An 18749-nucleotide genomic window follows, 5' to 3' on the forward strand; every position below is an offset into this window, starting at 1 on the left:
CAGTACCCCTTGTAGTCTCTATGTTTTGTTTACATGTTTATTCCATCTTTGGCACAATGAGCCCCAAGTTTAATGACTGCAATGTATCAGAAATAACTAAGTTCAGATTTGCATTTACTCCTTTCATATTTCATTTGGATATTTTCATGATACTCATTTTTCTTGTAGTTAAACACTTACATTCGTTATGTTTACATCCAAGGCATTTTGAGACTAATGAAAATTAATTGAAATTTAGTTATTAATTCTAATTATAATAAATGTAATATAGGAAAATGAGTTATTTCCACTAATGCCCTCTTCTATTTCATTAGTTTCTCATTTGCAACATTTTCCTGCTCTGTTTGGAGTATCTTGCAATACCTAACTTCACCATTTAAATTTAAGTATACTTTTAAGAGCGTGTCTTGTACCTTTGTTTACCTGGAAAATCTATATACAATTTTCTCTTTCATACTCTTTCATTAGTTTCATTAATTGTTTTTACTGACACACAATTATTCTGTAATATGTTTACTGTGGAAAAAGGAGAATTTGCAAGAATAGCCATATCACCTTGTAGTAGGAACACAGTTTACACCATGAAAACAGCTTTTGATAATACATCATGCTAATGATACAGATATTCAAATGATACAATTGCACCAGGAGGCTTGCTACTGTAGTTGCACCACGTAAGTAGCACACTTGTCACCTAAAACTCTTGCTCCAGAAAAGCATTATCTGCTAGTCCCGAATGATAAGAAAGCTGAAGAAATAGGAAATCGTACTAAATTTTGTTTATTGTACCACAGTAAGGAATAATAGTATTAGGTACTGCAAAGCAGACTATTTACTATTAATACACTCTCTCATTTCTACAGTTGCAATATAAGTCCAAGGTACATATTTAATAATTGAAAGATTATTCACGAAACTGCACAACAATTCACAATTAACTGTCAAAAAAAGCCACAACAATACAAAGTGAGGTTACCTTTTTTTTTTTTTTTTGAGAAACTTTGGTCTTTTATCTTCAAAATCTCTTCTAAACTTCATCAAGAACCATAAGTATATCCATAACAATATATGAAGTTTTAAAACAAAACAAACATGAAGCAAGCAGTAAGACAATAGCTGTTTAGGAATTAGGAAGCTATCATATCTCTTGGTAAAATAAACTCTAAAGGTTTTAATGTGCCATGTATTATGCAAAATAGCAGCTCTTCAGACCTCATGCAAGGTTGACACTACTGGCTCCATAGGATGCTGGTAGCCAACATAAACACCAGACTTGCAAAGCAGAACCTCTAATCTGCAAAACGGAAAGATGTGCATGTAGAAATATGATATAAACCAAAAAACGGCCAAGTGACCATAAGGGGAACATTGGAAGAATATAAATATAATTTAATACAGAGAGACATAGTAAACTTATTGTTGTTTTGGGCAGCAGCTTAACAGAAACACACCCCTCAGGGCAGTATCAATTACATGATGACAACAGTCAGTCCATTTTGAAGGTTGCAGTCAGATTCCATAAAGTCACACTTTGATCACACTTTTGTTGCGGAGAAAACACTGGCCTAAAATCAAAAAAATTAACTTGAGGGCAAAAGAGAGCCTTTCTTCCCTACAGTATGGAAAATAATACAAACATCTGTTCTTAGTTATGGAGCATTACAGAGGAAAGATGAATTAAATGAGAAATTTTAGTTTGCCTTCAAATTTTATATCCTGGTAACATAAATAGCTTTTGTTAGGTGAAAATTTCCATGCTGTTACATCTAAATGAGTCTTGCATCCCCTGTATATCATATTATAATGCGACTATCACTACCCAGATTATAAATGATTTTTTTTTTTTTTTGGGGGGGGGGGGGGGGGGGGAATGTTATGTGATTAATATGCTTTCAGCTGGAGTTACATATTCCAGAAAAACAGGGGTTCGTAAAGGAACTGATTGCAAAATTCTCACCTCAGTAGGCCCAGATTTCACCTCCAGACCATACTGAAATAAACCCCCCTTTACCCTCCACAACGTAAACTCCAACTCCCTCCCCCAACTTATGCCATACACAAACCATGCTGAAAAACAGAACATTCACTTTTTTATTTAAGGATACTTCTCATGGACTCCTAGATTGTACTTGCAGAAGAAACAACCTTGCCTGTGTTTTGTCGCAAAGAGGATTATTGCCATAAATCATCCAGAGGATGCATGCCCTAAGAGATATCAGATGTTACTGATTTTTTATTAAAGAGTTCTCTCCAGTTTGTGCAAAAGAGGGCAATTCTGTATATCGTAGGTGGCTTTTAACATCCTATTACCTTGAGTAAGAATGTTCTTTATAAGACAACAGTTAACTCATGAGCTGCATTTTGTCAACATGCTTTTGCTAATTCCTAATAGATGTGTAAGGAAAAAGAGTAAAGAAACAGAAACCCATCTTTTCAAATTTTTTTTTGGTAAAATTCTTCTTTTTCTGATCATCTCAGAAGATTAGTGTCATAGAAATGCCTTTTTTTTTTTTTAATCTAAGACAGCAAAAAACATGATTTTTCATCCAGAGTAATTTACATTCAAGAAACTATATAGCAGAACAAAGCTCACTTGCCATGGAAAAAGAACACCTCTGAAAAGAACACTTTCCATCAACTAGATTTAATTTTCTGAACGTCATCTTTTTTATTCTCTATTATTCTTCACTCACATAATTACCTTCTTAAAGAAATCAAATGGAAAAGTGTTGTCATTTCCTCCTAACAAATACAAAAGATTTATGGATAGAATGTTATAGAATGAGAAGTAAAATGATGGCTATGAAGATTTGAAAAAAAAAAAAAAAGTAATCCACGAGTCTTCTTCAATACTAGCTTCACAGATGCTTCCTGAGTTTTTAGTCATTAGTTCACGACCCAGTTATAAGATTTGAAATCAGCCGGGTATATTAGTTAAAAATCAAGATGTCACAAAACTCAAATGATATGCTAATATATACAAGGTCTCCTTTTAAACAGAAAAATACTGAATAACTGGATAAAAATGATACTTCAGAATTGAAGTGAAAACATCATTTAAAGCTAACAGATAAAATGTGACCTGTTTTTTTTTTTTATAAAACATACATACACTATGAGGCCTGAATTCACAGTGAACAGGAGCAGAAGAACTTGAGCATATATTAACCTAAATAAAGCAGACGACTTTTGGACAGGAATTTCCCACCTCTTCTCTTCTGTCCCAGCAGTTATTGACAGTGTTGCTTCTGCAGTTAGCACCACCCCATCACTGTCATCTTTATTTTAAGAAATATTTCTGCGTACCTGTACTGACACCTATTTATGAGATACGCTTTTAAGAAAGACAATGAGACAGGAAAGATTAAGGAGGTTTCTTTTTTCTCTTTAAATAAAGATAACAGACGAACAGGTCCTGTTCAATACATGAATAGAATTCATAGCTTCAACTTGCTCTTAAAACAGATAGTACAATAACCCCAGCAAGTATTCCTCCCTCTCAAAAATTGTAATATAAAAGCCAAGGTGTCTGGTAGGGCTATCCAGTTAAATGGTAATACATCCATTGGTTGAAAATTCAGTTTGAGAGCACACAGAATAAAAACAGGTTCAGCTGGCAACTAGCAGAAGATGATTCAAATTTCCACTACAAACACTTGCTCACTGTATGGTAGCATTAAACAAAAAATTAAAAAAAGAATTGCAAATCTAACTGCAGGAAGTGCCAGCATAGGAAACTGAGTCTTGGTCTGTGAAATAATTTTCAATTTTATGTTTAAAAAGCAAAACAAAACTAAACAATTATGGGATAAAACACAGGGAACATTATCCAGAACATACCATGGTGGAATCTCATTGAAATATCCTCCCACTATAATGGCAAGTAATAAGTTGCCATTTTCTAAGTTGTTATTTTGGAAAGATTCTTTTCCTATGAACAGATGTCATTGGGCTAATTAAAACACTTCATCCTAACTGAGATAAGAGAACACCGGAGTAAGACTTCTGATTTTACTATTCAAAAATACAGTTATTATTCTACCATATTTTCTCAGTATTTGACATTTCAATGTATCCAGCAGATAGGATCATTACTCTTTGTCTTTACTACTGTTCAAAAGGAGTGATATTCATTTTAATTCTTATAGCACTGTACACATGCAACCTGATGTTAAATTCCTTTGCAGTCCAAATTTCCATCCATTTGGCATCTATTAAAAGGAAGTAGAAAATCGAGCAGAAGAGAAACACCTGTTTGCTTTCTACAAAATCAAGTAATTCAGACAGAAGGAGAATCATCTGGCCCTTATTTAAGAAATAGAACATTTTCATCTGCAAAACAGACATTTACTTACTAAGTTTTTCCTCGCTATTTCATTTGGCTACTTCATGTCCCTGCAGTTTTCAAATGAAAAGCAAGATAGAATGCACTGCGTTCTAAAGGTAAGAGGAGAAAATAACTTCATATTTTCTTACCTTTGCATTATAGGGAATATAATGCTTTGATAAGGCTTCAGGAGTGTGCATCCATGTTTTGTCTACAGAAAAGCAAAATAAAAGAAGCACTGAATAGGTTATTCAATTGTTAGTTGAACTATTATAATATCTTTCTGGAAAGCATCAACAATCCTAATTTTCCTCAGATAATTATCTGTCTGAAGTAGTTATTGGGGCTAGATGGAAACACAGTATATTTCACAACTACACAAACATTTACATGAAAGAACCTTGTTACTTCCATTTGCTAAATTTCTTGTTTCAACTGACCTGATTTACTGCAACTACTCCAATTCCTCCCCCTCCAATATGTTTATTGTTCTAAGGATGTTTGCTGCTTCTGTCTCTCAACATCAGTATTTTCTGCATCCTATTGCTATTTAAAGCACTGACGATATGCTGCACTTGTAATGATGTTTGTGTGGGGCTTTTTCTGATAGATTATCAAGACATTACAGGGACAAAGGAAATTATTGTTGAAAAAGTATCAGTGATAACTCATATGAAAAAAAAAGCCCTGATCTCTCTGTAGGAAAACAGAAACAGGTCAGCTCATGGTAAGTGATTCAGAAGTTTAGATGTAATTCAATTTTTCATGACATATTCTAAACAAATTTGCCTATTTTCTTTTACCAATTTTTGCACCACAAGACTGTACTTTTGTCTTACTTTTCCCAATGCATACTTCATATGGTTACATCACAAGTTTATTACTTGTGCAATATATTTTTCTTCCTTCTCTTTTAATAGCCATTTAGAACGTTCTACATAATTTAGGGTGGAACTATAAACATTAGAAAAAATTACTCTTATTAGAAGTTTAGAAATATTTAAGTTTTATTATTGTATTTGAAATCATTTAAGAAAAAAAGTAAGAATTTCCAAACTACTAAACTGTATTACCAACTGCAGGAGTCTATGCCATTGAGTAATTTATATTCCCCACATTCAATGTTTAGTAGTATTTTCTAACTTGACACCACTTCTCTTTTAATTACCATGAATTAAAGTCACAAATCTGGAACTTTATTCAATTAAGTAACAGAATAATAGCGTAAAGCAAAGCTCTCCCCTTGCATATTCACAGACAATTCCCCTTGCCTTTAATGGGACTTGCAGTTACAGCAATTACTTTTTTTATTAGCTACGCATAAGAACAATAAAATCCAGCCCACTTCAAACTGCTCAAGAGCAAAAGCCGTGACATTTATTGACACTAAACAAACTAAATATTTGTGAACATAGAGAAGCAAAAAGCCTGTTAAACAAGATATTCACCATAATCACCACAGGAACAGGATCAAAACTGCAAAGCCAGAGGAAATTATTTTCTTTAAAGCAACTTCCTTCTAGCTGAGAATGGGTTCAGCTGCATTACTGAAGAATGACATTAGCACTTCTTAATTAAGAAAGCAGGATTTGTCCACTCAGAGGCAGGCAGGAGTACGGTTATGCACTGCAGTGGCTGCAATTCCAATTCCCCCCATTTCACGTGTGCCTTGTATTTGGAATTCAGCAACCTGAACCTGACTGACTTCCCAGAATATTTTAAGATCTGAAGCCTGATCTCCATTCTGAGTACAGCATCAACAGCTACTGTTATCCACAAGTAGAAAAGGAACAAAATGGGTGTGAATTAGGAACACTAGAATAAATCCTGACAGCTCAAAAGTTAACTGTGAGCATTACATTTCAAGTCAGAGCACTGCTGAGGGGCTGGCGAGCAGGCTACCGCCCGCTCTCAACTGGAAGTCCCAGGTCAAAGAGAATCTGTCATGTAAGATGGGACCACACTGTACACCATACCACTCACCACAGCAGAGTGAAGACCTGCACAGTGCAAATCTAAGCTCTGAAATATGCATTCACACTGCTAATGTGGATGTTTTATTTACCCATTTCTTGCACATCAGCTCTTTACTCACTTCAGCAAGATACTAGCATATTTATAAATTTGTAAAGGAAAACCCTGTAAAAAATGCTCCAAAATAAAATATTGAATATCTTAAAAATAACAGCAACAAAACCAATCCCCCGCTCATTTCAGTGCCTAGCACTAGCACAAACAGGCAATAGGGCTGAAGTTTCTAAAGCCTACATTGACTACCTGGGTACCAGGAAAACTAAGTACTCTTTGAAAAATGTCACATACTTTCTTCCCCATGAAGGACAAGTTCAAAGCTGAAAAATAACATTATTTAGTTCAGGAACCAAGCTGGAAATGCTGGTAATGTTTCCAATGTTATCACTGGGCAAAAAGCTTTACCTGAAATATTTCTGTGAAGTCAGCCACATGTGTATCAACATCAAACTGCAATGATACAACAGCTCTAGGAACTGAAGCAAGGAATAACACTGCTAGGAAAGTGTTTCCATTACTGCTGGCATCCTTAATTATGCGAAGACAAGGGAAAACGACTGGGTTTTCTCTGGTCAAAAGGAAGAGGAAATCAGTAACTTTGCCATGTACCAAAAAAATGCCTGGATTTTATGAATCTCGTGCCATTGATTAGAACACCGAGCTGGCAAACAGCATTTCCAACACCCACACGCAGATCCGCACAGTGTGACACAGACAGTAAGTTTTCCACAGATGTTGGAAGCCTATTTCCTAGAGGCACGCAATAGTTATGGGTTACTTGCATATTTGAAAGAACTCTTCTCACTGAACAGAGTCAATGTGAGGCAAAATTCACATTGATAGCAAAGATATAGAAAAAGTCATGCAGATGTTACAGAAATGTTTGTTACCAGCATTTCCCTCTGAATTGTAAGCTCTGATTTCCATAGACTCATAGAATCATTAAGGTTGGAAAAGACCTCCAGGATCATCTAGTTCAACTGGCCCCTATTTTGGGCTTATGCCTCTATCTTTCAGCAGCTCTTTGAAATACTGCTTATCCTTAATTTGATTTCATAGCAGATGAGAAATATCAAATTTCAGAAACTGTATTCAATCAACCAGAATATTAGGAAAAAAGAAAACCTATAAAAAAAGGTATTCCTTTAAACATTTGACATAAGTGTAGCTTGCTATTAGCATGATCCTTCACTTCTACAATTATTTTAAAATAGGTTGTCATGGTTTAGTATGTATTCATTGTGAAGCAACAAACAATATGAAACCCTACAATGAAATGCAATGAAGAACATAGCTCATATTATTACTTTATTATTTATATAGAAGCAATAGTTCTAGACATTTAATAGATAAAAAAACAGAAAGTCCTAAAGAAAGGACCAAAGGCCTAGATAAAACAAAAACTGACACAGGTATGCATCTAACATAACACAGAAAGTGAAAACTACTATTATTTCACCTGGTGAAAACTACAACTATTCCAGAATGTGTCTGAAGCTATTAATCTAGGCTGCCTTAACATTTACATTGAAGTTGACATAAGTGCCCAGTTTTGTTTTGTGTTTTTTTCTTTTGAGAGTTATGACTTTCAGACACCTGCAGTCCATGAAAGCATAAACAGAATTTAACAGGAATGAAGCATGAGAGATGCTACGAGGCAAAACCCTGAGTTTGTGGTGGTTTTGACAAACACAGTACCACTATGTTGGCATAAAGAAGGGAAGAAGGTTGACTGTTCACAATTCAAGTGCACAGAGTAAGCCACAGTCTTGCTTAAAGAAAGCCAGTGATCCTGTAACCTATATGCAAGCCCTCCTCACGCTCTGCATGCTTGCTGTGCAGCGCAGACGTTTAGAGATGCCCTGTAGCAGTAGGACAGCATCCAATCATGTTTTGAAGAGGATTTGAATAGGGTGAGAGCCTCTCAGATTTTCCTCTCTACCAGCGTACACTAGCCAGCTAAGACCACTGGGAAAACCACATAAAACTAATATTTGCAAGTGGTTTGACGGACAGAACTGCAATAGCAATTCACTCTTTTCTAGTCCCCCCTAACTCATACCAGCCTCTTTCTATAAAGGAGAGATTCCTCCACAATCTGCATTTTACGTCAAGTACTTGCTCATCACACCATCTGGAACAAGGATGCACCAGTGTGAGTCACTTCAGAGGCCTCACTGACATTAGAGAGCAGAAGAGAAACGTGCAGACAAATCACACACTGAAGTCAATAGACTCAGGAACTTCATGAAGTACCAAGATCAACTGTGCTGCACTTAGTGGAGGATGACATTAGGTTAGATAACAGCACAGCTGACCATTTATCTAACAAAAAGGAAAGCAGTAACAGTGCCAAGAAATTGTTCTCCCTTTGAGATAAATTCCTTCTTGTGTTACTTAGTGCCCAGATAGTACAGAATCAATTGTGTAGAGAGGAATAGTTGAACTTTGAACTAGCTTTTCTAAATGGCAAAACAATGCTTAGTAGCGCAAGTTTAGTTAAGCCTCCAAAAAGCCCACACTTCATGGATTCTACATGTGGCTCTGCCTAACTTTGCTTCCAAAGCATTTATCAAAGCACGAGACCGAGTGGCCATTCCATTTAATGCAATGAACAGAGAGAGTCTGATTTGATTTTTTTTTTTTTAAATGCTCCAGTGACAATACAGTCGTATCTAGAAGGTAAAAATTAAAGCTTATCTTCTTTACTGACTTTTTGACATCAGTGGATGCTTTCCTGACCAACAGAAGAGATCTTGGAACTGTCTTCCTGCTTTATAAAATTTGCTACGAAAAGAAAGATCTCATAGGAGAATCAGTCTACCAGCAGTCTGCTGAAGAAGAGACAATCCTACAAGATTAGTGTTACATCTATGCATTACTAATTCAAGGAAGAAGGAGCTTACTTGTGTGTGTATATATATATATATATATATATATATATATATATATCTGTATCTTTCATTTTTCCTAGGTTATCTACGTTTATATCAATAAAGAAAACCTTCACAATGGGATATACAAGAATTGTCACCCTGATGAGTCATTTCCTTTATCCTGCAGTGCAACAGACAGCCAAGTTTTCCCAAGTTGCACTTTTGCTAATCCATCAACACGTAAGGTAAAATCACTCTTCTCAACTACTACAGACAACCAACTGATACACTGAGCCATGAGACTTGATGGTTGTTACCAGAGTTTTGACCTAAACACAGAGTTTAAACATTATTAACAGAAACCTACCCCTAGCCTGTAATTTGGCTAGAGTATTCACCTCAGCCACCTTGTAGAGGAATGACTGGGTACCATCTGTATATTCAATGACAGTAATTTATTAAAGTTATTTCAATTGCTTAATCATAGCCAAATTCTCCCCGAAATATGTATAAGCAAATGCCAGTCAACATACATAATGCTAAAATAATTACTTTTGTTGTATCTTTTTATTTTTGGCAAACAAAGCTTTCTTTGGAGACATTTATTCTTTGCCAAGACATCAAAGCCTATCTTCCTAGAACAGAATGAGTTTTGCAGAATGTTTAGCCTTTCTATGTCCTTCTACTGTAATATTCAGGACCTTTAGAATGGTTTTAAATAGCTGATTACTAAAATAGCAAAATGATATCATAGCAAGGCTGAGTTGGCACAGTTACAGAATACCCCTCCAAAGAAAATATCTAGGATTTGCATTTCCTCAAACAGTAACATTCACTTCCCAACCTACGCACTTTATACTATATATTTTAAGACACGGATACTAGTAGCTAGGACACTTTTGACAAGAGAGAAAAGACAAATCAATATACTAGTGCAACTACTCAGTAATTAGCAAATCCTTGCCTTTGCACTTCTTGTTTGCTGATGTTACGAACTTTTAGCAAGTTCAGTTTCCTAAATTACTAGAAAAAAAGGAAAAAGAGAGCTCTTTAGCCTTCTTCTGTCTTCTTGCCACCAAATGAGCTACACTAAAATACTTTAGTCTTTGCTACAAGCTTTGAATTGGAGTTCAAAGAGAGATTACTGGGCTAGTATAATCTATTTTAAGTGACGACAGTTTTCATACGTTTTCACTAAGGAGTACACACAGATCAATACTAGATCTCCAACTTTTGCTTTTGGAGTCAGAGTTCAGTTAAACCTTTCATTATAACACTAAACAAATGTGGGAAAGTATCAATTAAGCTTGATAAAAATTAAAAGGCAATTTTATAAACCATTTCTAACTTCAAGAACTTTACTTGTGTCAGTTTGGAAGGAAAAGGAACACAATTGGGAAATTTTAAACTTAGAGTTACTATATTTTTTTATTCAGAAAGATTAAAATACTGTAATAATTTGTTTTCATTTGAAATTATATATTTTTTTAAATGCCAGTAAACTGGAAAGAGAAGAAAGGAAAGTGACAATAAACATTCAAAACAACTACAACATGTAAATCTGTAGCTTCCTCTCATTTATCTATACAAGCCCCGTGGTTTTATGCATCTAAAGGACGTTATTTCACAAAATAAAATTATCCTGAATGGCATACCTTGGATATCGTTTTTAATTTTTCAACAGTTTTATAAGATGAAGTCCTACAAATGGTAGTAGTCATCATGACTCCAAATTTATTTCACTGGAAGAATGACATTCCATTTTAATTAAACAAAAAAAAAATGCAGAAGATTAAATGCACTAAGCCGAGAAGTTTGAGTTATAAAATGGTTGGTCTCTGAGAAAAGCATTGGCTGACCTTTCACTGACAGATTTTCAAAGCTGTCACACTGGAGCTGTAAAACTTATGTCTTGAACTTTATATGCTCACACAGAATAATGCATCTTGTCTTTAATTAGATATTCATCCAGTTAAATAGCAGGGTACCTGTGCAACTCATGAAGCACATTCAGAGTAACTTCCCCAAGGTAGCAACCTAAATAGTACCTTGAGCAACAACTCTACATGATACACTAATAACTCTACACCAAGAATTTATTAGCTTGTAGATCTTGAAAGGTACTCTTGTCTAACTGCTGTACAAAACAAGTAATATTCTGTAAATGAGGCTGCGTACATTTTAATAGGATGGAAACCAAAAAGCTTAAGACTCCTCCCAGTGCTGTTCCTGTTTTAGAGTCAGTAGTTAGTGCTTTATGGGTAAGGAGTGTGTATGTTCTGAAAGGAGCCCCTTCGGTTTTACAAGAGGAAAAAGAAAATAGTTATTACGGTAAATATAATTGTAAACATTCATAGATCTATCCTGTGAGCTGCCTAGATATTCTTTAAGCAGGTACAATACTTATTATTTCTGCAATACTCTTCTGAAGATAATGCAGGCAAAATAGGCAACAAGAAAGTACAATCCTGTCCTCCTATTCTCATGTTAACAGCTGGGGAAAAGAAATTCACTCATACCTAAGAATATCCTAAGATTTAGGCCTTATGGAGGTGCTGCCAAACACTTATCACCAAAAGGAACAAGACATTATACAGGGCCAAAGAGGGACAGAATAACTGCATGAAGTTTCAGAAGAAAAATTAGGTTTATCTGTGCAGACACAACATGAATTCTACAGAGAGTTCCCAGTGAGTATTCCTCATTTGCAGCTGTGCATCCCCTAAACACATATTATAACCATTTCTTTCCTAAATAATTCATGCCAGCTAGACCTGTTCCCTCTGCTTTCACAACCCAGAGATGCTATTATTTGCTTTATTTTCACGGTGAGGAACATTTTTTTTAGATCCCTAGGGAAAGCGCATAAATAAATAAATATATGCTTGCATACAAGTGCATGCATACACACAGGCTGCAGGAAAAGACACTTCCTTCTCCCACCAATGGATAAGGATTTGGTCCTTTCCAAATTGAGGCAGTAAACCTGCAGCTCTCCTTGTTGACATACTTAAAAGGGAACCTTAGTAGCCTAATGAGAAGAGTATCATAATACAAAAATACTTAAAACACAAACAAATCCACAGGCAGTTAATGAGCTAAAAAGGAACTGTTATCTGCATATTCAAAAAAGAAAGATAAAGATAAAGCAAAACATTTGTCATCTCTGGAACGTAGCATAAGTCTACAATAGAAATGAAGATCACATTATAGCCAGTCCACTCCTGGAAGAGAGCATCCTGTAACCTTAGATCACATTTTTTTCATATATCGATCCCTGACGATTAAATGCATCTGTCTACATTTTCATAGATGACGCTCATAAAAAGCCATTACACTGAAACGCTATCACTGAAACTTATGATTTATGATAGGCTATTAACTCAATATATTCAATTTAATATTATGAATGCCATCTACATCTCACGAGCTGATAATCCAGCAGCAATTACCAACCTTATGAACTGCTATCATATGGAAGGAAAAAAAAACATACACATTAGAAATTTCAGATTCACAGCAGTTTTAACAGCAGCTTTGGCACTGAACTTTGTGCCATATGTAAACTAAAGCTGACATTTACTCTAGGATGAAGCAAGACCATTGGGGTATAATAAAGAGTGAACTAAATTCAGCTGTGATTTACGCCCTCCACAACCTCAGTAAAGTTCGTTGGATTTCACATATTGTAATTCAGGGGTAAATTTAGCCCAAAGTGGATATAGCTAGCAACATTTTTAGGACTATTTTTAAACACTCAAAGTTTCACTCTCTTACTCCCAGAAGGTTTGGATTACAGCTATTTCATACTTAGAAAGGTCTCTATCTAGAAGCAACAGTAGTTTCCTTTCTCATTTTTAATGGGACAAAAGCCAACAAAGACTAGCTCATTCTTGTTTCTTATAAGCACCAGGTCTTATACTAATGGCTTTGAATGGAAGACCACGGAACAAGAACAGAACAAGCAAACTAAAGAAAGACAACCAAGAACCAAAATCAAGCACACACAACCCTCAACAGCAACTAAACAGTACAGCTAATACTTTCTCTTTGCATATACACATTATACTTACACACTACCACATAAATTGAGAACAGATAATGCAGTTTAGATAACAGTACACTAATGAGAAAAAAGTATGACAACACAGCATTTACAAAGGCCTTTACAAAAGACTTACATCCAAATCCCTAAACTACTTAAAAGAGACACTGAAATCATCAAGATACAAAAATATGTAAAGACTTAACAGACTCTGTTCTAACACTTCCCATGCTACATCATTTCAAAGCAATCATGCTACCACACCTGATTTTAAAGAAAAAAATTAGTAGATCATCAAAAACAATGAATGAAAACTGGATCGCATCCAAAAGCAAGCTCCTGATACTGTGGATAGATTCAAAAATATTTTCACAAGCTTGGTCATATTAACAAAGTCACATGAACATACTGAACATTGCTCTTGAATAGTTTGTTGTTGTTTAATTATTTGTTTTTAATAGAAAAAAGAAAGATACTTAAAAAAGATAATCCATAAACACTTCTTAGAGTATACTGCACTCACTGGATCAAGGAATGGAAAACAGAGTATATATTTTTGTACAGTTCTTAAGTCAGATAACATTTCTAAAACAGAGAATTTCCTCCTTAATATATGTAGTCAGTAGTCCAACTAATGTACTCTAAGGTCAACAGAAAAACTGTTTTACTTTGAACAGGTACCAAGGTGTTTTTTGTTGTTGTTGTTTTATTTATAACAGAAAAGAACTTTTTTTCAGTCAATGTTATTTCACAAAGTTTGTTACCCTTATATATGAGCTTAAGGTTAACTGATTAGAAAAGATATTATAACTTGGACTGCAAAAAAGATTCAATTTATTTTTGATTGCTCGTGTAAGTACTCCCTGAAACAAGCTTATTTTTTTTTTTTAACTTCCTATTTTCTTATATTTTTCATTATAATTATTAGAGTGACAGATGAAAAGCTTGATTTTATTCATATTCAATTCAAGATTTTGTCACATCAATTAAGCCTTCAACTAAAATGACCATCAGCCAATAAGAGATAACTACAACTAAAATACAAACAAAATATTCAGGTTAAAATTTCCTTTTTGTGCTAAATCTTGGGGATTCAGATGGTCAATGACTGTAATGGCCATTTTTAAGGACAGAGCCTTCAGCACACCTGTAGTCATTGGAAGTGGCTGTTTCATTCCCTCATCATGGCATTCAAAAATAAATTTACACTGAGTACTTGCCCTAGACTTCATACACACAGTATAAAATTCTGCTGAGAATTTTGCTCAGTTGCAAAATGAAGTAGTGGGAATAATGAAAACGGGGGTCTGGGCTCTAAAGTGGACTGCTGTGATTTAGGACAAACCTGTTGTTCAGTAAGATGGCCATGTAATACACTGTTTCTGATACTGAATGCAGATATTGGAACAGTCTCTCAAATTATTTGGAATAAGCTAGGCAGCACTATTAGAGAGCTGGTAGACAGATTCTTGATTGGGATGTTACAAATATCTACACAAGAAAACATGTAAGTACTTAAGAACATGGTTTATGTATTTTAGTTTATTTCCTGTGCATCTGTCTTGCTTCTGAGGTATCAGATTATCCTTAATTGTTTGTTGCAGCCTTTGTGAATATGTTTATCTTCTCTGTGATCGAGCTACGTTTTCTGGTATTCTGAACTACTTATCTCAGTTCATCACAATGTAGCAAATAAACGTACTAGACATGGAAGGATGCAGTGATGCTATCACTTCATGCTGGTATAATGCATGACAGATTCCTTTTCTTTCAAGCTTTGATATTGATACCAAAGCAGGAATTCTTGTTATATAAACATAACATTTACACTTGCTCCAGTGGAGTTTACTTAATTATTGAAGCAGAGGCTCTGGCTCAGTGTGTCATACCTAAGGATCTTTAGAAGAAAACATGAAAAACAAATCAGCCCTAATAGATGATATTTCCTACTTTATAAACAAATAGGAAAAATGGCAACAAACCTGTCATTAAAACAAAGAAAGAAAACCAAAAAAAAAGCTGCACCTCCTGTGCTTCGTCTAAAAATGATGCTTAATCATAAGCAGACCATGAAATAAGGAAGCCATAAGAGCAACTCTGAATATTTAGTGGTTTGATATACTTTTGGAAAGGGTACATTTCAGAATGCTACAAGTTCAGAATAGCTGCTTAAAGCTAAGCGACATCCTGCAGCATGAGATATTTCAAGCATATATTTTTTTTTTTTCTGAAACAGCTTCTCCAAGAACCTATGGAACATATAAATTAAATGCAGAAGTTACTAACTCTTCAGAAGTTCTAAAACCCTCTAGCACATCCCTTGGTGCATGCAGGTTAAAAAGCCACAAACATACAAACATATATACGAATGTATGTGCACACATCTCAGTGAAGAAAATAGTATGCAATTCAATATAAGCCTTACAATCTAGAAAGTACTTTATCAATCAAGAACAATTTACTCTGTACGTCATAGAAGGTTGCTCCTTTCTACTTAATTTATTAGACGTAATGATTCTTAAGTACGTTGTTGTAAAATTCTTATTCTAGAGAATTTATACAGGATATTTATGCCTTCCATGGAACATTAACAAAATTACTTACCTTTCTTCCTGCTAAAAGCACGATTCATGTTGAAAATATGTCCAGTCAACTATGCTTCTGGGTTTGGTGGTGTTTTCACCCCCACTTTAACCTGCAGAACAATGCACACAAGAAAACAGAAATGACCATTATTATATTTGAAGTTAGAAAGTTATCTTCATATTAAAGATAATACAAATGATTTTAAAGATTCTGAAATGATGCAGAGAAATAAAAAGAAGAGACATGCTTTGCTGAGGAATAAACTACAGAATTGAGAAGATTTATGTTTTAATGCCGTGTGGTACTTAATACAGGAAGACATTTCAAAGCTTTCTGTGAAGTTCTCACTGACATTTCAGACACGAAGCAGGCGGTCGTATACGTATGCCCAAAGACAAATACTACACACAAATAGGTTGGAAAAAAAGCATTAAAATAACTGTTGAGTCCAGAACTCCCTAAATCATTCGGTCCACATTTGCACTGCCCCATTGTGTGTCATTTCAGCTGACAGGTTATTTCAAGCTATGCTTTCATCTTCATGTGGGTTTGACGTTCAAAAAAATCACAACATAAAGTCTCCTCTTCACCCAGGGATTCAATACCAAAAAGCTGCTTTCTATCAGTGCAACTACCTCCTTACTCCAATTGCCTCAGGCTGCGTCCTTACAGGTATGTTGATTGGATCAAATTTGGAAAAGTCAAGTGTAAATATCAGCTATACAGCTACATGTGTTTAGAGCGTAACAGAATTTGCAGTAAATTACATATTTCCTTCACATGAAAAACACTGATAAACCCTTAGATTAGTCATAACACATTAGTAGAATTTTATTCTTGACCAATATTTTGCAGCCAAAAAAAATCAATATTCCAAACCATCCCATTTCGTAATATTGATTTTTCTTTTTCAACTACAAAGATATTCTCTCCACTTCTTTCCATTTTGCTCAGATCATCCAGTCAAAAGCTGCACCTCTGCCCTTACTCTGCCCTGCTGTAAAGGAATCGGTCAAAGAAAGAGAAAAAAATAAATCAAAACACTTGGTATCACATTCTCTCTGAAGTAAGCTAGAACATTAGTACCGCTTTGAATGAAGACAAAGTTATGCCAACATTTCAAAGACTAGCAGCAAGACAATGATGACAGATTTTTTATTATTATTATTAAAGATACTTGATGCAACTCAAACACTTTTTGTGGTGTTTGCCTTGTCTTAATAATTACATCCAATACTAAATTAAAGCAATTCTATCCCAATTTCTCAATATATAGATGGTTCATATTTTTCAGATTAGGATGTGGGCAAATACTGCTACAAAAACTCTGCATTTTATTTTCAAATAATTGTAGTTTTGGTAGGACTTCTTTTCCATGCAATACTATGAGAATGAAGGAATAAACAGTGTTTACCTAACCTACAATCTATTATCCTAGATCTACAACAAAGCAACATTTGCTTTTGGGAGAACATTTAGCAGTTAGTTTTTGTTTTACAAATTTTACTGAGCATTTAAGAAGGGAGAATAGAGTTAAATAAGAAAGTGTAGTTCCCATCTAGTTATTCGGAAATAATGCCAAGAAGCTATCCAGTTGTCAATCGACATTGCTGTTCTTGGGGAACAGAACTGGCAGCTCCAGTAACCCATGAGAGTTTCACCCGAAGCTTCCCAAGCACGACGAGTTCTCTTCGCAGGGAAGGCCACCAAGTAGGACTTCAAGGGCTGCCATCAACATCATCCAATATGATCAAGTGAAAATGACAACAGATTTGGTTTTAAATGAAGCAACAAGTGATGAAGTTAAGACCATGCAAATTTCTGGTTTTCAAGCTGTAGATGTACACATCTGAGTAGACATGTACATATGCACACAGTCAGGCTGTTGGCTGGCCCATGGTTCTAGAGAACGCCTTTAAAGTACTTTGTTTAATACAAATCGTAACTATGAACACTATTAAGGGGCAAGAGGGTAACATCAGACTGTTGTAAACAGCATTGGCAAGTTTTTGGTCAGGAGAAGAGAACAGTTATGGTTAGACATATCTGTGACACCTTTACTCACAGTATTCCAACAGACAAATGAAACTAGTAAGTTCTGATCATGAATGTTAGACAGATTTTCTGGTAAAGCATCATTTTGCTTCTCACAATGTGCGATGCACAAAGCTGCTGGAAGAAACTGATTTGCAAAACACTCTGCTAAGAGCTTATAAGGAAGCCAAAAGGAACATAGGTCAGAAAATCCCATGACCGTGGGACCCTCTGCAGATGGGGGAGTCCTTCCTGTGAGACTGTTTGTTTAAGAAAGGGTAAAACAGCTGTAGTAATCAGAGGCACCAGGGAATGGGCACATGGACCAAAATACTTCATTACTCATCACACAGGAAGACACACCTATGTAAAGAATGTTTCTCTACCTTACTACGAGGAGTTTTCTTCAGCTTTGTCCAGAAACCAAACCCTTCTTGGAAAAACAAACTCGCACGTGATTGCGCAAAATGATTAATTAGCAAAATATGAAGAGCTACAGATTAGGGAAATTTCGGGTTACTTCAGGTTATTTATTTGGGGGCAGAAAGAAACAAAAGAGAGACAGAAAGGAGAGAGAAAAGGCTTAGCAAATATTTTCATTAAGCTAACAATAATAAAAATATAAATAACAGCCAAACATTCTGGGCAGCATGGATGCGTTGTCAGTCTGAACAGCAATCATGTGGCATGGCAAGTTGAGTACTAAAGCTGCCATAGCAAACCAAAACAGTAACAGGGGAAAACAAATGCCTTCATCTCCTTTTCCCTTTGTCTTTGCTGGCATTAACCCCTTACTTTTCATGGTGAGGAGCTTCTCACAGGGAGGAAGAAACTGCAAAATGGCAAGGGT

At 35.3% G+C, this 18749-nt stretch overlaps 1 protein-coding gene across 8 annotated transcripts in view; it reads right to left on the minus strand.

Annotated features, from left to right (window-relative positions):
• GULP1 (GULP PTB domain containing engulfment adaptor 1) overlaps window positions 1-18749 on the minus strand; it is a 152295-nt gene that overhangs the window by 59803 nt on the left and 73743 nt on the right. For all 8 annotated transcript variants that reach the window (XM_035536831.2, XM_035536830.2, XM_035536827.2 and 5 more), the window contains exons 2-3: window positions 15884-15974; window positions 4477-4538 (exon numbers count right to left, since the gene is read on the minus strand). In XM_035536831.2, coding sequence (XP_035392724.1) covers window positions 4477-4538; window positions 15884-15911 — 90 coding nt within the window. In that variant the 5' untranslated portion in view covers window positions 15912-15974. The remainder of the gene's footprint in view (window positions 1-4476; window positions 4539-15883; window positions 15975-18749) is intronic.

Source organism: Cygnus atratus, chromosome 6, assembly GCF_013377495.2.
Source record: "Cygnus atratus isolate AKBS03 ecotype Queensland, Australia chromosome 6, CAtr_DNAZoo_HiC_assembly, whole genome shotgun sequence".
Taxonomy (NCBI): Eukaryota; Metazoa; Chordata; class Aves; order Anseriformes; family Anatidae; genus Cygnus; species Cygnus atratus.